Source organism: Pongo pygmaeus, chromosome 17 (genome assembly GCF_028885625.2).
Source record: "Pongo pygmaeus isolate AG05252 chromosome 17, NHGRI_mPonPyg2-v2.0_pri, whole genome shotgun sequence".
In the NCBI taxonomy this organism is placed as follows: domain Eukaryota; kingdom Metazoa; phylum Chordata; class Mammalia; order Primates; family Hominidae; genus Pongo; species Pongo pygmaeus.
The window spans coordinates 49,948,041-49,973,272 of NC_072390.2; the positions used below are offsets into that span (position 1 = coordinate 49,948,041).

Below are 25,232 nucleotides of genomic sequence, written 5' to 3' on the forward strand. Positions count from 1 at the left end.
CTTTCAGGTCCCTTGTCATGGAGGCAGGGGGAGGCCCCACAGCACCTCTCCCGCTGTCGGTTTGTTATTGGGAAGGTGCTGAAGGATGCTGGGGCTGCCAACCTGGAGGAAAAGGAGCCTGGTTCCAGGCAGCTGCCACCTGCACAGGTTGCTCTCCCAGCTGACTTGCTTTGTCTTATTTTCTCTAAGCCTGAAGAAGGGCTTTCCCCAGAGAGAAAGGACACCTGGTGCCTAATTCCCCAAAGCAGAGGCAGCTGTGGTCCAGAAGCTCCAGGGCCTGTTTCCACTTCCTCCCTGGGGAAATGCGGGCATAGGGCCCAGAGAGGTCCAGGACTTGTCTCGACACTCTCCTTTCCCTAGCCAAGAAAATGCTTCCTCTTCTTGGAGGATGGAGATGCAAACACTCCCTTTCTGGAGCAGGCTGCAGCCAGAGGGGTGGCATCCTGTACCAAGACAAAAGCTCTTTTGGGACAGAGTGTCAATGCTGGTACCCCACACCCCCAAAGATGAGGGGAGGCTGATCTGAGGCAGAGGTACATGTGAGAACCAGCCCAGTGGGACAAAACAAGTTACTTGCCTCTTTCTTCTCTGGACCCAGTTTTGGAATTCTTCTAAGCATTCTGATCAGAGACAAAGACTAACATGCTCTAAAAGGGGGGTCACCAGAATTAGAAGTAATCCAGACCTGTTGTGGATTCACTGCAGAGTCTTTAAATGTGTTATATGGGGTTAACCACTTTAAAACAAAAATTCAGGGACTTGGGATAAATGAAAAGTATGGTTTTATTGTATTTTCTTGTCAAACACCTTTACTTGAGGCAACAACTGAAGTATAATTTAATTCAGCAGGAAATATCACACTTGGAGGGAAAACACACACTAAAAAAAAAAACCCTTAAATTAAAGCCAAACATTCTTTCCAAGGCACAGCACTGGCATTTTCAGATTGACAGCAGAACAAGTTTGTTTCCGTGAAACAAAATCATGAGTCCAGAGTCTGTTTTTGAAACAGCTTTCCACTTCATCGCCCTTTCTGAGGCTCAGGGAACGATGCTCGTGGCCTTCCTCAGGGCCAGGTAGCCGGTGACGACGTCAGAGGGCAGCCTCCGAATGTAGGAAAACTCTTCAATGGTGCTGAACCGCAGTTTGCTCTGGGGGTCTGTGTAGTTGGCCTGGGTGGAAAGAGGCACAGGGAAGGGCAGAAAGTTTTTGCTGGTAGGGATATTTTAAGTTCAAGTATAAGTTTAAAAATTTTTTCTGTTTCACTGAAAGTGATATATATTTTCATTATGTCTTACTCTGCCACCAAGAACACTAAATCACTCACTGTGGCACAGGCTCATTAACCTTCCCAGACTCTAGAAACACTTCAGGGTATGGACGAGAGGAAGGGGAATAACCACATCAGACTCTGGGACCCTTCTTGTTGGTGCCTCAAGGGCTGCAACAGGTCCAAGACTGAATTCATGATGGTCATCCCTCCCTGCCTTTAGACTCCTGCCTCCTTCCAACAAATGTCCCAGGTCTGTGCTCCTCAAGGCAGGAGCCAACGCCCAGCATGCTGGGCATGTGCCCCTCCCTGCTGCGCTCCACTTACCTCCAGCATGCTCCTTTCCAGCTCTTCCAACACCCCCTGTGCCACTTCCACGCCTCCCTGAGCAACTCTGTAGTGCATCACTGGCCATTCACACCCACCCTTCCCCTAGAACTGCAGCCAGGATCTTCTTTGCAACGTGCAATTCTGATCATGTCATTCCTCGGCATAAAATCTCTCAAAATGGCTCCTCTGCTCTTGGGACAAAGGCCCAAGTCCTCAGTGCAGCTCCTCAGCTATGGGCCTTCCTTTGTCCTCAGCCTCCTCCTCAGCCACACGTCCCCACTCTCTGATTCCAACTGTCCCCGGCCTCTAAGTTCCTCCCTCTTACCATGCCCCATCTGTCCTTTCCTTGGCAGGGGACCCCAACTGTGGCCCATTTTGCTCAGTAATCACCAGTCCATTCTTCAGGACTCGGCCCCAAAGCTACACCTCTGGGGAAGCCTATTTGTACTCCCACAGGAGGTCAGAACCTCACCCTCCACTTTCACAGCAGCAAAAATATTCCAGTGGAATGCACATCTCTGTTGCTTTAAAGTTCATTATCTGCATGACTCTTTTATGATGGTCTAGGCTATGAGGGTCCATGAGACAGGAACCACAGTTTGCTTATCATTGTAGACTGGCTCCTAGTGCAACGCAGAGTACACAGAGGGCCTCCAGTCAGGGTTTGTATAACAAAATGAATGATTAATGAATAAACAAACAGACAATTGGGACCACCACAGAACAGAGAACTTGTTTCCCAGACATATCAAAATTCCCTCTTGGTCTCTGTTCCCCACGTGCGAAGTGGAGGAAATAACTCACTATATACCTCAAAGCACACGGGCTTCTACGGATTCTGAAACAAAAGACATGAGGGTGAGTCATTGTGAGCTCCTTTACAAAAATTATAAAAGATGCCATTAAAGTCTAGACAGATAACATCCCATTATTCAAGTGTAGACGTCTACTTTAATGTGGATCATCTTTGTGTGGACCTAGACTCACAGTAATCCTGTGATTTAGGAAGGGAGGGAACACTCAATAAAAAAGCAACAAGCTGTCGGGAACTTATTTATAGGCTTCTCATGCCCTAAAAAGTCTTCCATTTTGCCACTGGGAACCCCCCCTAAGTATTTAACTGCTGTGTGTTAGGAAATGGGATTATTCCTAAAAGGCTAAGATTAACTAATGGCTCTATATAAAATAAAACTTCGATCCTTTGGCTTGATCTAGATGTTACCTTTCTGTACTACATTTCCTTTAAGGACAGTAATATAAGGAAAGGCTTAATTAGAAAAACAGTGACAAGTCTCTTCTGAGGGATCCTGGCCGTGAGGGAAGTTAGGTTAACTAGCAGGAGAGGCTGCCCTGCAGTTCCGAGCAGAGTGTAGGCATGTGTGTCTGGCGGGGACCATCTGGCCTCCATAGACGAACCAGCCTCGGCTGAGCTCCATGTCTGTGGCTGCCTCACTCCTACCAGCAAACTGTGCTGAGCCGGCCCGCCCAAGTTCAGACCTCACTGCCAAGAGGGCTGCTGAATAAACAGTGCAGAATACAGAGATCCTGTGGCACCAACAAAAAGGTTACCAACAAAAACCTGAACAGACTGGACTGGACCCAGGGGCCAACATCTAGGATTCTGAATAGAAGGAAGGATGCCAAGTGACACCCAGGAATTGAACAAGTAAAGAGCTTCACACCTACAGTCCACCCTCCTCTGGATGCCATCCTTTGAGCCTGAGTGAAAAAAGCAAACGCCAACTTCCCACAGGGAAGCCAGCAAACAGCTTCAGGCCACCCTTGCTGTAGGGTGACAGGCAGTATTCACGGCTTGCCCGTCTCACCCAGAATACACTTTTCATAGCTCTGTAATGAGTGCTGAACACAGCTGTGACCCTGCACGTCTTGCTGCCGTGCCTAGGCACAGGGGAAACAGTCACATGGCTGGCTAGGAACAGGTGTGTGTCAATGTAAATGTGTACTAGGCTTTACTTTTTAATTATGTAACTTTAAATTATATAAGCAACAGACGAACACGTTCTCCTCTAAAAAAAATTAAAAGAAAACATTACAGATAAGACTAAAGTACTCATTTATCACCATCTACCATCCAAAAGTCCTCTGTCTTCCCCAGGAGAAACCACTGCTAAGTGGGCACCTTTCCAGACTTTTTATGTCTACCCCTATACACATATGTAAACACACAAGAGAAATAACCCAATTTGTGTGTGTGTGTTGATTTTTATATATGTGGCACCATGCTGTTTATATTGCTTTGCATCTTTCAATCAACATTACATCCTGGAAATTTAGCCATGTTGTTACTATGCATTGAGCTCAAGAACAGTATGAAAATATCCGCTGTGATAGACCTTGATGTTGCTTCCAGCATTTTGCGAATGCGGTCTCTCATAAGCATTTCCGCATGAAGTTCTTTGTGCACACTGTTTCTTTTTTTTTTTAATTTTATTATTATTAAACTTTAAGTTTTAGGGTACATGTGCACAATGTGCAGGTTTGTTACATATGTATACATGTGCCATGTTGGTGTGCTGCACTCATTAACTTGTCATCTAGCATTAGGTATATCTCCTAATGCTATCCCTCCCCCCTCCCCCCACCCCACAACAGTCCCCGGAGTGTGATGTTCCCCTTCCTGTGTCCATGTGTTCTCATTGTTCAATTCCCACCTATGAGTGACAACACGTGGTGTTTGTTTTTTTGTCCTTGCGATAGTTTGCTGAGAATGATGGTTTCCAGTTTCATCCATGTCCCTACAAAGGAGATGAACTCATCATTTTTTATGGCTGCATAGTATCCCATGGTGTATATGTGCCACATTTTCTTAATCCAGTCTATCATTGTTGGACATTTGGGTTGGTTCCAAGTCTTTGCTATTGTGAATAGTGCTGCAACAAACATACGTGTGCATGTGTCTTTATAGCAGCATGATTTATAATCCTTTGGGTATATACCCAGTAATGGGATGGCTGGGTCAAATGGTATTTCTAGTTCTAGATCCCTGAGGAATCGCCACACTGACTTCCACAATGGTTGAACTAGTTTACAGTCCCACCAACAGTGTAAAAGTGTTCCTATTTCTCCACATCCTCTCCAGCACCTGTTGTTTCCTGACTTTTTAATGACTGCCATTCTAACTGCTGTGAGATGGTATCTCATTGTGGTTTTGATTTGCATTTCTCTGATGGCCAGTGATGATGAGCATTTTTTCATGTGTTTTTTGGCTGCATAAATGTCTTCTTTTGAGAAGTGTCTGTTCATGTCCTTTGCCCACTTTTTGATGGGGTTGTTTTGTTTTTTTCTTGTAAATTTGTTTGAGTTCATTGAAGATTCTGGATACTAGCCCTTTGTCAGATGAGTAGGTTGCGAAAATTTTCTCCCATTTTGTAGGTTGCCTGTTCATGCTGATGGTAGTTTCTTTTGCTGTGTGCACACTATTTCTCTAGGGAGCTGCCTATAAGGCATATTACAAGGTCAGAGGCTTTTTTTTTTTTTTTTAATCTCAACAGACTGCTCCAATTGTCCTCCAAAGAAGCAGTACCCGTGTATGTTCCCACCTCAAAACAGCAATGTATGAAGGTACCCATTTCTGTTTGTTGGTGCCAAAATGTATAATCAAATGTCTTAATTTCTTCCCTGTTTGATAAGTCTTTCTCCTAATTACCAGTGAAGCTGAATATCTACTTATTGGTCATCTATATTTCTTCTCTGGCAATTGCCTATTTATATCTTTTTTGCTGATTCTTCTGTGGGATTGTCCTTTAATGAACTGGGAGAGTTATCTGTCTATTCAGAATTTCTTATTTCCTACATACAGTGGGGCAAGAGGTTTTAGGTAATGTGTAATGTGACAAGTCCATTGCCAATGTCATAAAGGGGCCTGGAATAATGATTCTCCTTCCTCCTAATGTGTGAAAACCATTGTACTAGCAGATGAGCTGCCTGAAACAATAAGGATAAAGCTGACATTCTGAGGAACCACCCTCCAAGTCTGGCCATAAACTGTGGCCTCCAGAAACTCAAAATGACACAGGGAGAGATTTCCACTTTGGGTCATAACAGAATAACTGGTGCCAGATGAGCTCTCTTGCCATAAATGACTATTACAACAGGCCAAATACATGAAGTAGCCATTTTCAGGCAATAGACAAGAGGTAGCACAAGACTGCAATGCCTGAGAAAAGAGAAGCTCACAAGGTAAGTTCCAGGATCATCCAAACTCTCTCTGCCTGTGACAATTTCCTGACTGTGGGGCAGAGGTGGAGCTCACACAGAGCTCAGATTCAGGGGCTACTGAAACACCTGTTATTGGCCAAGCTGAGTAACAGAAGAGGGAGCTGCCCTGGAAGGGAGGCAAAAGTCAGTCTGGGATTCCACGTGAGTCCATAACCATGGGCTGGGCTATGCATGTTCAAGGCAAGACTATATACATCTTACTGGAGAGTGGTTAAGAGGGAAACAGAAAATCCAGAGGTTGAGCAGTGCTAGGAGTTGCTGAAGTGCCAGCCCAGCCAGAATAGAGAGATCTCTATAACACTCCTGGCACCTAGCTAAGGCAACAGAAAGGCCACAGCTTGGGAAAAAAAAATCATGCCCTTGAGTACCATCTATTCTAGTCTCACCACAACAAAGCCTAACACCAAACTTCAATAAGACTGGCAGAGGATAAAGAACTTAGAAGTTAAGTGTAACTAAGTTAAAGGAGCTTGGGAAACATCATGGGCTTTCTGCAGACCTGTCCTAACAAAGGTGATCAGTCAGTAACTGAGCTACCACAGGAAAAAAAATACTCTTCAAGGAAAGATAACAGAATCCAGAGTTTTTACAATATATCATCCATAATGTCCAGTACACAATCAAAAACTTGTAGATGCAAAGAAACAGGAAAATGTGACGCACAGTTAAGAAAAAAAGCAGTCAACAGAAACTGGCCAAGATGAACCAAATGTTGGAGACACCAGATAAATACTTTAAAGCAGCTATTATGTGTTCAAGGACTTAAAATATATATATATATACACACATATATATATACGTATATATATGTATACGTATATATACATATATACGTGTATATATGTATATATACATATATGTGTATATGTGTATCTATGTGTGTGTGTGTATATATATATATATATATACTTAATGACTAAGTAGTCTTAAAAGGCAAGGAAATCACCAGAACCAGACCCGAACATGATGTAGGTTTTGAAACTATCAGACAGGAAATTCAAAATAACTACAATTAATATGTTGAAGGAGTTAAAGGAGAGACAACATGCAAGATAGAAAGTTATTTTAGGTCAGGCATGGTGGCTCACGTTGGTAATCCCAACACTTTGGGAGGCCAAGGCAGGAGGATGGCTTGAGGCCAGGAGTTCAGGACCAGCCTGGGCAACACATTAAGACCCCTTCTCTATAAAAAAAATTTTTAAAGTTAGCCAGGTGTGGTGGCACACACCTGTAGACCTAGCTTCCAGGGAGGCTGAAGCAGTTGGATTGCTTGAGCCCAGGAGTTTGAGGCTGTAGTGAGCTGTGATCACATCACTGCACTCTAGCCTGGATTAGAGAGCAAGACTCTATCTCTAAATACATAAATAATTTAAAAGAAAGTTATTTCATCAGAGACATGAAAACTATAATAATCAAATAGAAAAGCCAGAAATTAAAAACACAATTAGAGAGATAAACGATGTTTCCAATAGGCTCATTGGTATACTCTATACAGTGAGTAAAGAACTTGAAGACACATCAGTAGATACCATCCAAACTGAACCACAACGAAATAGGAGTTTTTAAAAGCAAACAAACCAGAACAGAGCATCCAAGAGTTTTGGGACACTATCAAATAGTTTAACATGTGTGTAACTGGAATCCTAGAAGAAGGGAAAAAGACAAGGCAAAAGAAATATTTGAAGAAATAATGGCCAAGAATTTTCCAAAATTCTTGACAGATACCAAACCACAAATCCAAAACCTCAGAGAACATCAAGAACACATACCAGAAAAATAATACCCTGAGTCATATTCAGTAATACCCAGTCATATTCAAACTGATGAAACCAAAAGACGAAGAGAAGATCTTGAAGGCAGTCAAACAAGAAACATTACATAGAGATGAACAAAGGTAAGAATTATATCAAACTTCTCATCAGAAACCATGGAAGCAAAAAGACAACATTTAACCACTGACATCTTAAAAGTGATGAAAGAAAAAACTGTCAGCCCAGACTTGAAAATGTCATTCAAAAATACTCATTGAAAATATCATTCAAAAAGGAAGGACAAGGCTGGGTGCAGTGGCTCACGCCTGTAATCCCAGCACTTTGGGAGACCAAGACAGGATGATCACTTGAGCCCAGGAATTTGAGGCCAGGCCCGGGCAACAGGGTGAAATCCCATCTCTACAAAAAATACAAAAAATTAGCCAGGCATGATGGCACACACCTGTAGCCCCAGTTACTTGGGAGGCTGAGGTAGGTGCATCACCTGAGCCTGGGAGGTGGAGACGGCTGCAGTGAGCCAAGATGGCAACACTGCACTCCAGCCTGGGCAACAGAGTAAGGCCCTGTCTTAAAAAAAAAAAAAAGAAGAAGAAATAAAGGCTCTTTGACAAAACAAAAAAAGAAAGAACTTTGTTAGCAGCAAATCTACTTTATAAGAAAAGCACAGTAAATTGTTCCAGTAGAAAGAATATGACATCAGATTGCAACTTGGAAATAGACAACAAAATGAAAAAAGGTGGAAACAGAATGAAATGAAGATAAAAGAAAGTTCTTTTTTTTCTTATTTTTATTTCTCTAAAAGGTAACTGTCTAAAGCACAAATTAACAGCCATACATTTTGTTTGTAGCATAAGTAAAAGTAAACTATATGATAACAAAGAATGAGAGACTGGAATTAGAAATTCACTACTAGAAGACCCTCACATTACGCAAAAAATGGTAAAATATTTGAAAATAGACTCAGGTTATTTAAAATGTATATTGTAAACATGAAAGTAACCATTCATAATTTGTAAAAGAGGTGTAAATAATAAGAAAACAAACAGAATTTTAAAATGTTCAATTAACCCCAGTTTTACCATGAGAAAACATCAGAGGAATTCCAGTAGTGGAGGATTCTACTAAATACCTGACTAGTGCTCCTTAAAACTGTTAAGGTCATTAAAAACAACGACAATCTGAGAAACTGGCATAGCCAAGAGGAGTCTAAAGAGACAGGATGACTAAATTTGATATAGTTTTAGGTAAAAACTAAGGAAATGTGAATAAATTATAGACTTTAATTAATAATAATATATCACTATTGGTTCATTAATTGTAACAAATATACCATAGATGTTAATAACAGCAGAAACTGAGTTTGGGTTATATGGGCACTTTCTATACTATCGTCTCCATTTTTCATAAATCTAGAACTGTTCTGAAAAATACAGTCTATTAAAAAATGCTCAATAAATCCAGAGAAGGCAGAAAAAGGGGAATAAGCAAACACAAATGGAACAAATAACAACTAGTGAGATGGTAGATTTAAATACAACCATATCAACAATCACTTTACATATGAATAGCCTAAGGACAACAGTTCTTAGATTGATAGACTGGATAAAAAGCAAGATCCACTGGGTGCAGAGGGTCACATCTTTAATCCCAGCACTTTGAGAGGCTGATGTCGGGAGATCACTTGAGCCCAGGAGTTCCAGGCTTCAGTGAGTTATGATTACACCACTCCATTCTAGCCTGGGCAAAAGAGTAAGACTCTACCTCCAAAAGAAAAAGAAAAAGAAAGACCCAACAACTCAACAATATGCTTTCAACAAGAATCCACCTTAAATATATAGATAGTTTAAAAGTGAAAAGATAAGCCAAGTGTGGTGGCTCATATCTGTAATCCCAGCACTTTGGGAGGCCAAGGCAGGAGGATCACTTGAGGTCAGGAGTTCGAGACCAGCTTGGCCAACATGGCAAAACCTCAACTCTACTAAAAATACAAAAATTAGCCAGGTGTGGTGGCGTGTGCCTGTAGTCCCAGCTACTCAGGAGGCTGAGGCAGGATAATCGCTTGAACCCAGGAGGTAGAGGCTGGAGCAAGCCAAGAGCGTGCCACTGCACAAGAGTGAGCCTGGGCAACACAGCAAGACTCTGTCTCAAAAAAAAAGTGAAAAGATCAAGAAAGGTATACCATCCACACATGAACAAAAGAAAGCTGGGGTAACAATATTAATTTCAGGCAAAGTAGACTTCAGAACAATGAATATTATCAGGGACAAACAGGGATATTACATAATAATAACAAAGAAGGCAATTCTCCTCTGTACATAATTAATTTGGTCAATCTGTTAGATAAGTTGGAGTCATATTTCATCAAAATGTAAAGTATTTAAATTATTTTTCCAAATTTATGAGATGAAAAAGGATTAAGACCCTGACATGCAAGAGCTAATTAAAAGAATCTCTAAGTTTACCCATTTGTTTAACAAAACAAGACAAAAAAAGATGAATCTTAGGTTCTACCTTCTGCAAATAAGAAAATGGGGGTGTTCTGAGGTTCCTGAGCTTTAGCAACTTGCCCACTTCCCACTATTTCAGCTCTGCTGGCAGTTTCTGAATTGTGTTCCCCAGAAGCACTTGAGCAGTCACTGTCGTGGGGAGTGGGGAGGAGGACAGGCGGCCAGATCCACACGGGACCACAGCAGAAAGGTGGGCTCCAGGCTGTTATATATTGGATTCTGTAAAAGATTTCATTTGGAAAAGGTGTTCTGATGCTTAAAAATAAGTTTGAATGTCACAATCTTTGCCAAAGCACCTGTTTAGAGAAGTTTAAACACGGTTTTGTAAATACAATCATCATCTAAAATGCAGGTTTTTAAAACTTCGGCAGTAAAAAAAGAAATACATAGTTGTTTGTTTTATGTTATCTCATATAGTTAACTAGCAGAGGTAAAGAAGAGAAGCTGGAGTCTCCTGCTTTCTGGTTCAATCCTCCCCACAGGCTGCCCCCACAGATGCCTGTTTTCAGCAATGAACACACTGCACAAACCTATCACCTATCACTGTAGACAGGCTCCAGGCAGGACCAGCCGTGGTCAATATTCAACACTTGTCTAATTAGACATTACTGTGAAATCTTTTCCATTTAATGTTATAAGAGATATAATCATACTCACAAGCAGACCTGAAACATCAGAATACTTCTTAGCTGGCTTAAAGGATGGAGGAGCATCAATACTGAAGTCTGGGGAAAAAAAAAAAAAGATAACTAAACTGAACTGAAAACATTCAAACCCCTTCTCTTTTTTTTCTAAAATAGTATTTGATAATATTGCTGAAAATTTCCTTTGTGATTAAGTAGTCACAGAAGTCTCTGGAGATTAGCTAAAGAAGTAGGGGAGGATTCTCAGAAACAATACAGTGCGTCACAGGCCAAGTGCAGGCTCCAGATCTAGCCCCGCCCTGTCACCAGGGACCCTCTATTCCAGCAGAACCACCGGAAAGCTCATCTGCCCACCAGCTATTTTCACGATCTCACACTACGTGGGGTGATGGTGATGAAATGCCAAACAAGCCAATAACTGGATCTGAGCACCCTGACACCCTCATGTCCACACCCAGACAAATGAATGACTAGCTCACTTGTCACCCATGTGAGTCACCCCCATGAAAGAAGTACAGTGGAGCAGGAGATGGTGAGGACTATGAACTTGTACTTTCCAGTGAAGCTGAACAGAACATATAACAGTGTTTTACATAAATCTGGACACACTGCAGCATGAAGTATTTACTAAACACTGGCTCACAAAGTAAAAGAGCTGGCCTTTAAGCTGGTTGTCAGGAACCCTCCTAAATCTGGTATTATACTTGGGCTACCTTGTTTTTGGAAACACATTTTAAGAGTAGACTTTTGAATAAGAAGTTTGTCTAGTAGAAACACCAATATTATCATATCGGGACCTATGACCCTAAAAACCACACATCCATGACAACACAAACAAATAGGCTCAATACAGATACAGTTATGAGAAAATACACACATAATCTGCCCAGACTGATGCCACTATAAAATTCTCAAGCTAAAAATTATTTCCTACAATGATGCAAACACAATAAAATAATGTAGGTTGTTATAAGACAGTTCCTACTCTGAACATTACAAACATATGGAAGGCTCTAGACAGCTCACAGTTAGGATCGTTCAGTTGCCACGGCAATGCCCTTTCAGAAGCGAGGATTTGTTTCAGGTTCTTCCAGGTTCTGTTCTTCTTGCCAGCTACTGCGCCACCGTGGCCAGAGTGCTCGAATTGAAGGCATGGATTAGAAGAAACAAAAACCAATGGAGACTACCATTTCGACATCTGACATTTATGCCTAATCATAACTGTAATATACCTCTCATCTGTCAACAACCATTTAGACCCCTGAGACTTTTTTAAAAGGTATTTCACCGTACACATTAACATGTTAATCTTAGTTTAAAAAAGAAGTTTTCAGATTGTCAAAACCCTTGACTTACTTTGTGTTGCAGTAGAAATAAAAGGCTACTTCTTTATATGCACGTAAAAAAAAAAAGCCTTTATTGGGTCTAACTTTGTAGAATTCATTCATGAATTTCTTCATACTTTAAGATAAATTTACTACGAAGTCAGATTTAAATCCATGACTGCATCTCTAAACTCCCTTCTTGGGGCAAGTCTCTGCCATGCAAACTGGGGATCCTGGAAAAGTTGAGAAAGCCCCAGTTGCAGTATGGCAAGCCTTCTGGGTACCTCTTTTTTTTTTTAATCCTATAAAGATGACAAAATAAAATGGAAAAGAATACCAAAATCTGTTGCAAACACTGGTAATATTGTATTTCCAAAACTAATTCATTAAAAAAAATTTAACAGTATAATCTGAACTGCTGCAGTTTATTACCAGTCTCAAGAATGAAAGGAAGAGTACCCTGTGTTCTACTCAACAGCACAATAGCTTGGATTTACCTTACGAAACTAATGAGGAAGTACTTCTCATTTAGCTAAATATTTCAAGCTTTGTCCAAGATTGTAAGACCAATGGAAAGGTTAGGGGAACAATCATCATGGAAATGTCCCACCCTCCAAACAGTACCCTTTAATGAATCCACAAAGGACACCCAAATCCTTGGGATATGGCACATTGAGAGATCAACAGAAAGAACCCTTCTCTTGTCCCCATCTTGCCCATGGGGGAGAAGGAGGTGACTGGGACTGAGGGAGGAGAGAATGCCAGTGCTACCTTGGCTGCAGGCCCAGCAAGATCAGAGGATGAGGTGTGGCATTTGGCTGTTTATTCAGCTAATACCTTCGATGCTTACCACAAAGTTGGGATCCTTAAATGGCAAAGGTTTGGCAGCTTTTTCCACAGGTCCTGTGCTAAACTCAGAGGGCACCATTTTATTCTCACTCATGGCTTCCATGCTGATACCCTTAAAACATAATAAAAATAGTTTGAAGAAGTCAGTTTCTTTCAGCTGAGTTCCCCACCTCTGCTCTCAACAGGGCATACGATGATGCCACAGGGGATGCAAGAGAAGACAGTGTGCCCAGAGCTCCAGCCTGCCCCAGGGAGGGCACACCACATGGGGAGTAGCACCTGCTGTGCAGAAGCCACAGGAGAAACAGGCCAGGACCCCCAGCTGCTATGTCTCCCGGGTACCCTAAGTGCCAAGCACAGGGATGGCTGTCCTACTCAAGTTAGCTCATTTAATTCTGACAACCACTCCACACTAGGTGCTATTATCCCCAGCATACAGAAAAGAAAACTGAGGCCCAGGGGAACAGGTTCAAGGTTACATAGTGATTGACTTTTGGATTCAAACCTCGGTTGGGCCAGTTCATGACACCACACAGTTCTGACTTCCACTGATCTTACGAACTCTGTCTTAAAATATTAAGACAACAAAGGTCCAGCCCCTTTAAGGCTCTAGTTGGCCAGAGAACCCAGACTGGAGCTGGTATGCTTAAGGGGCACAACAGGACATGGGCATTCCAAGGAAGGAAAACGGAAAAAAAGCTGGAGGGCCACAGGTCAGCTGGCAGCAGCCAGAGTGCCCTGACAAGGAGGCTAATATGGTTTAAAGCAAAAAACCTTTAAGCTAACAATCACAAAGAAAAAACAAGCCAAAGTAAGAAACCACTTCTGATCTGTAATACAATTTCCCATCTTGCCAGATTTCAATTAACTTTTAAAAAATTGAGATGTGATTTACATACAGTGAAATACACAGATCTTAAATGTAGTTGTCATGAGTTTTGCCAGAAGTTTACACTAGTACAGTTCCTATCCTCGTCAATACGTTCCAGTCCCAACAGCAACCACTGTTCTAATTTCTACCACATTACTTTTGCCTGTTTGAGAATTTCATATAAATGGCATTTAACAGCATGTACTCTAGTGTCTGGATTCTTTTGCTCAGCATAAAGTTTCTGAGATGTGGCCGGGCATTGTGGCTCACACCTGTAATCCTAGCACTTTGGGAGGCCGAGGTGGTTGGATCACTTGAGGTCAGGAGTTCGAGACCAGCCTGGCCAACATGGTGAAACTCCACCTCTACTAAAAATACAAAAATTAGCCACGCATGGTGGCGCGTGCCTGTAGACCCAGCTACTCGGGAGGCTGAGGCAGGAGAATCACTTGAACCTGGGAGGCGGAGGTTGCAGTGAGCGAGATCATGCCACTGCATTCCAGCCTGGCCAACAGCGAGACTCCACTCCCTCTCAAAAACAAAGAAAACTTTCTGAGATGTATCCATGTTGTTGCGTGGATCAGTTTGTTTCATTGTATTTGCACACTACTCAACACAATAGTATTCCACTGTAAGGATGCACCCCAATTTGTTTATTCATTTTCGTGTTGGTGGACATTTGGTTCATTATCAGTCTTCAGCTATTAGAGATAAAGCCTCTGTGACGTTTTCATTTCTCTTGGGCAAATACCTAGGAGTGGAATGGTTGGGTTATAGGGTAAGTGTATGTTTAACTTTACAAGTCATTGCCAAATCATGTTCCAAAGTGGTTGCGTGCAGCCTTCAAAAAAAGAGTTAAGGCTAAAAGTCATCATGTTGTCATGTGGAACGTGGAAGACACTACATGATTAACTAAAACACAGCTTATCTACTCTCAGCTGGAATTTTAGCAACTTATTCTGGTTCCTTCATGCTGATAAGGAGCTCAACTTACTTAGTAAGTGAAAATCTTACTTATCTTAGTAAGAGAGTATGGTGGAATATGAATATATACATTCATTCATGTTGGGGGAAGAGGAGTGGAGAAGACAAGAACCACTAACATTGCTGCAATAGTTCTTTGGGTGCTCTCTCCTCAAACACCTTCCCTGACCCCTCTCCAGGTCTCTCCACCTGAGCCGAGGCTCCAGCCAAGGCCCTGTGGCTCCCTCTCTTCTGTGGACGCCACCTTCCGTCTGTATTCCCCTTCACCTCATCCTCTCCACTTCCAAGGTCTTTCTTAGCTTTTCTTCCCTCCAAGCTCAGTGCAAATGTCAACTCTAAGAACTGAGAGGCTGCCCATTCCTCATCCTTTTCCTACCATCTGTACCCACAGTGATCTATCTCTTCCTTCCTCCCATCCTCCCTCTGCACCCCCCTCTCCCTTCCTCCCACAGTCTTTTGCGTTTATCTGGTAACTTCCTGAGCTACACAATTCAGAGGTGGGACTGTGCAGTACACATCTTGCCTACTCCAGCCGATTCTCTACAGCTCAGCCAGTGACACACTTTTCAATGCAAGCATGATGATGCTCCGCTATTTAAAACTGGCCAGTGGTTTCTACTTCCCTTGGGATTAGGAACAAATTCAGGCCTCCTCTCCAGCCTCACCTCTTGCTCCCCATCCTTCCTACATTTTGTCTTTTCTGGTGCGATATCCATTTAGCCATTTTCTATATAGCAAAAATAGTCTCCAATTTTTCCATCTTCATTTATGCTGTACTAAGATTATTTTCATTGGGATTCATCCATGTCAGTTTTAATTTTACAACAAAGGTTAGATTTAGTATTTTTTACATAACGAACTTTTATTGCTTGTATGATTTTTTTTTCCTTTATGGTAATCATATTTCTGCCAGGTACCTGTACTCTGGGAGACCCAGTCTGATAAGGAAGATTTGATTCTCCCATCACATTTAATCAGTAACGAACGTTACCTTGTGCAGTTTTAGCCAGCTGTCAATGTTATTTTGCACTGACTATTTGTAAGAGTAACATCAGTATATATTGTATATATGATTGATAGTTTAGACAAAACAACAGCAGCTTTATGATACAGGCAGGGAACAACAGATCAGAAGAAAGGGGGACAAGGAGAGGGGGTAGATTCAGAGAGTGAGGATACACAGAGGGCTCAAAACATGCTGCTTTACTTCATAGTTGAGCCTCTGTCCCTGCTTCTAACCCAATGCCCAGCACAGAGTAGGTACCAAATAATGAGTGATTCATTGATTAACTGATCAATGTTAAGGAACAAGACAGGGTGGCATGACTGAATGCCAGCATCAGCACTGGAGATGTATATGCTCAGAAGCTCCTTACAAGGAAGCATCTCTGGCTGGGATGCAGCCGCCAAACACACAGGAAGGATAACTTGGAAAGAAACAACTGAGTGTGGTTACCTGCAGGGGCAGAGGGGAACACAGTGGAATGGAGAGGGAGATGGGAAGGAAATAGAAGAGAGTAAATCTTCTCTGAGTATAGCTTGTTGTAGAGTTTTGACTTTTTGAACCATGTTAAGGTTTCATATACTTGAAAAAATAAATAATAAAATCAACAAGGATGGGGCAGGGGATAAAAAATAGAATTTAAAAAACCCTATAAACACAAATTCACTTGTGTTTCAAATAACATAACCACACTGAGGGGAGGCAAGGGAGAAATAACCTGAGTAACTATGAATATGGTATTTTGACTATGTAATCCAAGGTTAAAGGCCAAAAAGAACCATACATAGTTGGTAAGTTTGTTTCTCACAGGGGCACATGTTAATAATTCTGAAACTACTTTATATGTATTCTAAGATACATAGCAAATGTAGAAAAGCAAATAAGAAAAGGGGGAAGACCAGAATGAGCGCTGTGGAATTGGATTGAAACTAGAGGTTATCAATATGAGCTCACAGTTTTCAATATACATGCAGATAATTACAGAAATACATATAGAGGTGTGGGTAGTGCAGGTATACACACACATATATTTCCTAGCTCTGTCCACTGAGAAGACTGGAAACAATGAACAATAGGCAAAGCAACATTCAGATCATCCTTTCTAAATACAATCAGCCCTCCGTATAAAGGAGTTCTGCATCCATGGATTCAACCAACCACAGACAGAAGACATCTGGTGGGGGAAAAATGCATCTTGATTCAACATGTACAAACTTTTTTCCTTGTCATTATTCCCTAAACTGTACAATATAACAACTATTTACATGGCATTTACATTGCATTAGCTATTATAAGTAATCTAGACATGGTTGAAGTATACAGGAGGATATACACAAATTATATGCAAACACTATGCCACTTTATATCAGGGACTTGGGGTTCCATGGATTTTGGTATCCATAGGAGGTCCTGGAACCAATCCACCACATATACTGAGAGAAAAGTGTATTATTCTCTAAGAACCAGTGATCCATGAAGAAATGGCTGACTCTATGGAGCAGGGATGGAGCAGGAAAGTATAAGACTAGAACATCTTGTGGTGTCAGGAAGAAAGCACTTGTGTCAGTTTATTCAGGGTGCCATAACAGAATACCATAGACTGGGTGGCTTATACGATAGAAATTTATTTTCTCCAGTTCTGGAGGCTAGAAGTCCAAGAACAAGGTGTTGACAAGTTTGGTTTCTCCTGAGGCTGTGTGCACCCCTGGAGTCTCTCCGTCTTCTTATAAGGGCACCAGTCATCCGGGATTCGGGCCCACCCAGACAACCTCATTTAATCTTAACTACCTCCCTGAAGTCCCTATCTCCAGAATGTAACTGATGTATACTAGGGGTCAGGACAAAATAATAAATATTGGGGGCATGGGGATACAAAAACTCAGTCCATAACAGCACCCAAAAAATGATAGGGGCATACTAAAGGACATGGGAGCCAGTTTGAAGAGGCTCCTACTGGACCAATCTCAAAAACTTAAGCAACAAACCAGTATATATATGTAAATCCAGAATATATGAAGAACTCTACAACTTAACAACAAAAAGACACTTCAATTTTTAAAAGGGCAAAGAATTTCCTCAAAGAAGATATACAAACAGCCAGTAAGCACGTGAAAAGATGCTCAACATCACTAGTCATTAGGGAAATGCAAATCAAAATCACAATGAAATTCCAATGCACACTCACTAGGATGGTTACAATCAAAGACAATAACACATATTGGCAAAGATGTGAAGAAACTGGAACCCTCATACACTGCTGGCAAGAACGTAAAATGGTGCAAAAAAACACCATTTAAAAAAAAAAACAATTGGGTAGTTCCTCAAAATGTTAAACACAGAATTATCATATGACCCAATAATTTAACTTCTAGGTATACACTCAAAGACAATGAAAAACATATGTCCATGCAAAAACTTGTACACAAATATTCATAGCAGCATTATTCATAATTGCCAAAAGGCATAAACAACCTAAATGTCCATCAGCTGATGAAGAGATAAAATGTGGCAGGGCCAAGCACAGGAACTCATGCCTGTAATCCCAACACTGGGAGGCTGAGGCGGGAGGACTGCTTGAGGCCAAGAGTTCAAAAGTGGCCTAGGCAACATGGCAAGACCCTGTCTCTACAAAAATAAAAATAAAAAATTAAACAGTTGTGGTGGCACGTGCCTGTAGTCCCAGCTACTCCAGAGGCTGAGGCAAGTTCAGGAGTTCAAGGTTACAGTATGCTATGATTGTGCCACTGCCTTCCAGCATGAGCAGCAGAGTGAGCCTCTGTCTCTAAAAGAAATAAAAAATAAAACACAAAATGTAGTATGTCCATAAAATGTAATATTATTCAATCACAAAAAGAAATGGCATTCTGATTCATGCTCTATCATGGATAAATCTTGAAAAAAATTGCACTAACAAAAAGAAGCTAGACACAAAAGGCCACATATTGTATAATTCCATTTACATGAGATATGTAGTCACATTCAGAGACAGAAAGTAGATCAGTGGTTGCCAGGGCTGGGAGAACAGGGGAATGGGAAGTCACTGCTTACGGGTAATGAGTTTCCCTTTGGGGTAATAGGAATATCCTAAAATTAGATAGGATACTGTGAGGGTTGCACAACTCAGTGAATATACTATAAACCACTAAATTATACACTTTAAAAGGGTGAATTTTATAGTATGTGAATTATATCTCAGTAAAGCTACTACAGATAAACTTATAAAATAAGGAATGAATAAAGCTAGTAGTGGATTATAACCCACATAATAAAATAAAAATCCATGACATAAATACTGATTTTAAAAAATGAATAAATGGCCTGTTGTAGTTCTGGTTACTCAGGAGGCTGAGAAGGGAGGATCACTTGAACCCAGGAGGCTGCACTGCGCTATGATTGTGTCTGGCAATAGCCACTGCACTCCAGCCCAGGCAACATAGCAATACCCCATTTCTTAAAAAAAAAAAAAAAAAAAAAATTTTTTAAATAGAAAAAAAAAAATGAATAAATGGAAGAGAAAGCTGTTGCTCACAACAGGATTCTAATTAATAAATCTAAAAGGAATAAAGATTCAAATTAGGAAATCAATACTTGTCAACCACCACAATAATAACTATTTCAAGCAAAAGCTATCAATGGATATTAAAAGTCACTGGCAGAGTATGAAATAAAATAGGCTATCTATAGTCTCAAAGTATCTTCCCACAAGATACTTCAATACAAACATGAAAAGAATAACTTTACATTGGAGAAACCTGGCAGATACCCCTTACTAAGTGCTCAAATCTAACATCATTAGTAATTTGACATCAAGTGCCACAACAGGATGCACAGAGAAGATAGCATTACTTCTCTATTTTTGCCAAAAATATATAACTCAAATCTAACCATGAGGAAATATCAGACAGGCCCAAATTGAGGAATATTCTAGAAAATAAGTGGCCAGTACTCTTCAAGTGTCAAGGTCATTGTGTTAGTCCATTTTCATGCTGCTGATACAGACATACCTAAGACTGGGTAAATTATAAAGAAAAAGAGGTTTAATGGACTCACATTTCCACGTGGCTGGGGAGGCCTCACAATCATGGCGGAAGGCAAAAGGCACGTCTTACGTGGCAGCAGGCAAGAGAGAGAATGAAAGCCAAGTGAAAGGGGTTTCCCCTTATAAAACCATCAGACTTCCTGAGAGTTATTCACTACCATGAGAACAGCATGGGGGAAACTGCCCCCATGATTCAATTATATCCCACCGGGTTCCTCCCACAACATGTGGGAATTTTGGGAGCTACAATTCAAGATGAGCTTTGGGTGGGGGCACAGCCAAACCGTATCATTCCGCCCCTGGCCCCTCCCAAATCTCATGTCCTCACATGTCAAAACCAATCATGCCTTCCCAGCAGTCCCTCAAAGTCTTAACTCATTTCAGCATTAACTTAAAAGTCCACAGTCCAAAGTCTCATCCGAGACAAGGCAAGTCCCTTCCACCAATGAGTCTGTAAAATCAAAAGCAAGTTAGTTACTTCCTAGATACAATGAGGGTACAGGCATTGGATAAATACACCCATTCCAAATAGGAGAAATGGGCCAAAACAAAGGGGCTACAGGACCCATGCAAGTCTGAAATCCAGCAGGGCAGTCAAATCTTAAAGCTCCAAAATGATCTCCTTTGACTCCATGTCTCACATCCAAGTCACACTGATGCAAGAAATGGGTTCCCATGGTCTTGGGCAGCTCTGCCCCTGTGGCTTTGCAGGGTATAGCCTCCCTCCTGGCTACTTTCACAGGCTGGCGTTGAGTGTCTGCATCTTTTCCAGGCACACGGTGCAAGCTGTTGGTGGATCTACCATTCTGGGCTCTGAAGGATGGTGGCTTTCTTCTCACAGCTCCACGAGGCAGTGCCCCAGTGGGGACTCTGTTTGGGGATTCAACTCCACATTTCCCTTCCTCAATGTCCTAGCAGAGGTTCTCTGTAAGGGCCCTGCTCCTGCAGCAAACTTTGGCCTGGACACCCAGGCATTTCCATACATACTCTGAAATGTAGGTGGAGGTTCCCAAACCTCAATTCTTGACTTCTGTGCACCCACAGGCTCAACACTATGTGGAAACTGGCCAGGCTTGGAGCTTGCACTCTCTGCAGCCATGGCCCAAGCTCTACCTTGGCCCCTTTTAGCCATGACTGGAGTGGCTGGAACACAGGGCACCAAGTCCCTAGGCTGCACACAGCAGAGGGGTCCCTGGGTCAGGCACCTGAAACCGTTTTTTCCTACTAGGCACCGGGCCTGTGATGGGAGGGGCTGCCACAAAGGTCTCTGACATGCCCTACAGACATTTTCCCCATTGTCTTGGTGATTAACATTTGGCTCCTCATTGCTTATGCAAATTTCTGCAGCCAGCTTGAATTTCTCCTCAGAAAATGGATTTTTATTCTCTATCACATTGTCAGGCTGCAAATTTTCTGAACTTTTATGCTCTGTTTCCCTTTTAAAACAGAATGCTTTTAACAGCACCCAAGTCACCACTTGAATGCTTCGCTGCTTAGAAATTTCTTCCACCAGATACTGTAAATCATCTCCCTCAAGTTCAAAGCTCCACAGACCTCTAGGGCAGGGGCAAAACGCTGTCAGTCTCTTTGCTAAAACAAAGCAACAGCCACCTTTACTCCAGTTCCCAACAAATTCCTCATCTCTATCTGAGACCACCCCAACCTGGATTTCATTGTCCATATCATTATCAGTATTTTGGTCAAAGCCATTCAACAAGTCTCTAGGAGGTTCCAAACTTTCTCACATTTTCCTGTCTTCTTCTGAGCCCTCCAAACTGTTCCAACCTCTGCCTGTTACCCAGTTCCAAAGTTGCTTCCACATTTTCGGGTATCTTTACATACAGCAGCAACCCACTCTACCGGTACCAATTTATTGTATTAGTCCATTTTCATGCTGCTGATAAAGACATACCCAAGACTGGGTAAATTATAAAGAAAAAGAGATTTAATGGACTCACAGTTCCACGTGGCTGGGGAGGCCTCACAATCATGGTGGAAGGCGAAAGGCACGTCTTACATGGCAGCAGGCAAGAGAGAGAATGAGAACCAAGTGAAAGGGGTTTCCCATTACAAAACCATCAGATGTTGTGAGGATTATTCACTACCATGAGAACAGTAAGGGAGAAACTGCCCCCATGATTCAGTTATATCACACTGGGTTCCTCCCACAACACATGGGAATTATGGGAGCTACAATTCAAGATGAGATTTGGGCAGGGGCACAGCCAAACCATATCAGTCATAAAAGATAAAAAGACTAAGGAAGTGTTCTGATTAAAGGAGACTAAAAAGAATGACAGCTAAATACAATGTGTGATCCTGGATTGGATTCTGAACCAGATAAGGGACAAGAATAAAGTCTGTGTATTAAATACCAGTGTTGCATCAGAGTTAACTGCCTGAATGATAAAATTCGGAATGATCTCTCCTCACTACCTTCCCACACTCCTCTCCAGGGCCTCTGCATGTGGGCATCTGGGCCCTCCTCTGTTAACACCCCTCTTCTGCTTCTGTCTGGACTGCCCCTCACTTCATCTTTCCCCCATACACAGTCTTTCCTAACTGTCCTTATGTAAGAGAATGACTTTGGTTTTAAGAAATTCACACTGAAATATTTAGAGGATTAAAAAAAAAAAAAAAAAACAGTGACCAAGTGAAGCCTCCCCAAGAGGCACACCCAGCTGCAAATGAGCCAGAGGTCATGACTCCTGGTTCCTGAGAAGGAAGGTGGAGCTGGCATGCAGGGCAGGAAGGGTGACAAGTGATCTGCTCTTTCAGGAGGTGGTGGTACAAAGGCAAAGGAGAAAGCCCAGGCCCACTGGAAGGAACATGGGGTGAGCTGGTCCAAGGAGACCTGCCAGCATTAGCAGAAGGAAAGCAACCATTCTCCCAATCATCTAACCATTCATAGAGTGTGCCACAGGACTACTCAATGCCCTGGACTGTCAGGAGACGGAGCCTACGAGCGGCCTAAATTAAATGAGCAAGAGAGATAACCCTGAGAGCTACCCAGTAAGCACCACGTCAAAAGAAAAAAAAAACACCCCCACTAGGGACAACTTCAGGTCTAGTTCAGGGTAAACAGGCTATGAAAGAGATTTCCTGGGGCCAGATATGCTTTAAGTTTCAACTTTACTGTTTGAGTTTCTCATAAAGAATGTAACTACTGATATAATACTGTTGCCATCAGAGAGGAAAAAACCAATCTGAACTGTTAAAGAGCAAAAAGGACACACTAAAGGGAAGGGGAAAATGCAGTCCCCAAAGCTTCCAACAGCGATTACAGAACCATCCACATACCTGCCAGCTCCCAGGGTCCTATCCTCAGGCAGTGGAGTTAGCTTTTTCTTCCACTCCAGAAATGTTCAAAAACTGCATTTCTTTTATTATTTTGTTGTTGTTGTTGAGATAGGGTCTCGCTCTGTCACCCAGGCTGCAGTGCAGTGGCACAATCACAGATCACTGCAGCCTCAACCTCCTGGGCTCAAGCCATCTTCTCACCTCAGGCCCCACTCATGAATAACTAGGACTACAGATGCACACTATTATGCCCAGCTAACTTTTGTATTTTTGTTGAGACAGGGTTTCACCATGTTGCCCATACTGGTCTCGAACTCCTGGACTCAAGTGGTCTGCCCACCTGGGCCTCCCAAAGTGCTGGGATTCCAGGTGTGAGCCACTGTGCCTGGCCAAATACTGCATTTCTCCTTTTCAGTTTATTCCACTTCCCCAATCCCAGTGAGGAAGCTCAAAGGTGCTGTGTGCCCAGTGAAAGGAAAGCAATACAGGGGATTCTTCTGACACAAGTGTTTAGTTCCAAGGCCCCAGGGAGACAGGGGAGAAAAATGCCAGACAGGGGCCCTCGTTAGATTCAGGCAAACAAGCACATCTGCTGAGAGTAAGGAGAGGGTGATACGAAGAGAGGACCAGAGGTCTTAGTCAGCCTTTCCAGGCAGCAAGCTAGGGAAGAGTCAAGAAGAGGATGAAAATGACACACGGAAGCACTGGTTTTTGAAAGGGACCCCTCCTGCCGGCTTGCTCACTCCATCCTCTGCCAGACCCCCACTGGGAAGTCAGGCTGAAGAGAGGGCAGAGAAAGGAAGCCACCCTGGAGTGAACTGAGCCACATCATACCAGTGCTGCCTCCTGCTTCTGAGATTGTGGCAGGCTCCCTTCCTTCTCTAACCAGAGACACCCCTGCCCCAGGCCAGAGCTGGTTTTATGCTTCACTTTCCTCTCCCCCGAACCCCACATTACTACACCCTTACTCTTCACTTCTGCTCAGCTTAGCCTAGCTGAGACTCCTGTGTCTACTAACAACAGGATGAGAGAGAGACAGACCTTTAGTCAAAGGGAAGATCAAGTCTGTGAGGCTTGGATGCAATAAGATAAAATTAAAATGATGTATCATTTCCATATTACTAAAGCCCTATTATCACTAAGGACTTTACAAGATGAACTGTCCCGCCCCAAGATATGAACACCCTAAGAGGAGAGGAAGGAACGCCTAGCACTAAGGGGTGCCCCCTCTTTGCAGCACTAACAGAGCTGATGTAAGTCTCAGGGAAGAGAAACCCAGCCTGCTACTCAGGAAACACACGCCTATGGCTAACAGACTGGAGTTCACAAGGCCTGGGTCTCGCCCTGCTCTGCTCTGCCCAACTGAAGAACCCAAATCAATGGCTTCATCCCTCCAGACAGTAGTGTGCTTGACTCTGAATCAGACTAAAGGATAATTTGGACATTCTGTCTGTGGTTATAAAGAAAGGAGAAAAATATCCTTTGTCTTATTACTGAAAAGTCAAATGTCAAGTTATATCTACGTCATAGAATTATAGATGCAAATAGCTGACCCTGGTCTAAAACTGCAAGGTTACTATAGGGTTACTTAAAACAGCAAAAATTCAAAATGTAACCTAAATATCCAATAATAAAGTCAATTAAATATGAGTAGTTAATTCCTTGGAATATAATGCAGTCAATAGTCATAAAAGACTATTTGACTTTTAAAAGTCTAATTGAGAAGACTATCAACACACAGAAATGTTCATAAAATAATGCTAAGTGAAAAACAGGGCACGTAATGCTATATACCAAATATAATGATAAAAAACTATATCTACATGTAGAAAACACAAATTATAATAGTTGTTGGGGAAGGAGATTGGGTGACTTTTTATGTCAATTTTAAAAACGAAAAAAGGTAATTTTAAAAACAGAAAATAACTTTGAAGACTTACAATTATCAGGATTTGTTGATTTTTTTGCTTTTGTGTTTTACAAAAGTTGAATAGTGGGATGATTATTTTTTCAATGAATAAACCAAATCAGTCCAGCATTCTCTGGCTGCCCCTCCAATTACAGAAGATTCTCTCATCATCTGCACTATCCTTCCAAAG

General features: G+C 42.0%; 1 protein-coding gene across 6 annotated transcripts in view; it reads right to left on the reverse strand.

The window, feature by feature from the left end:
• Positions 1-765: 765 nt before the first annotated feature.
• Positions 766-25,232, reverse strand: part of INO80C (INO80 complex subunit C) — a 29,815-nt gene continuing 5,348 nt past the window's right edge. For 2 of the 6 annotated variants that reach the window (XM_054461393.2, XM_063653548.1), the window contains exons 2-5: positions 12,938-13,048; positions 11,789-11,900; positions 10,776-10,843; positions 766-1,172 (exon numbers count right to left, since the gene is read on the reverse strand). In XM_054461393.2, coding sequence (XP_054317368.1) covers positions 1,041-1,172; positions 10,776-10,843; positions 11,789-11,900; positions 12,938-13,048 — 423 coding nt within the window. In that variant the 3' untranslated portion in view covers positions 766-1,040. The other 4 variants (XR_008495520.2, XM_054461390.2, XM_063653547.1 and 1 more) reach the window with 4 other exon arrangements.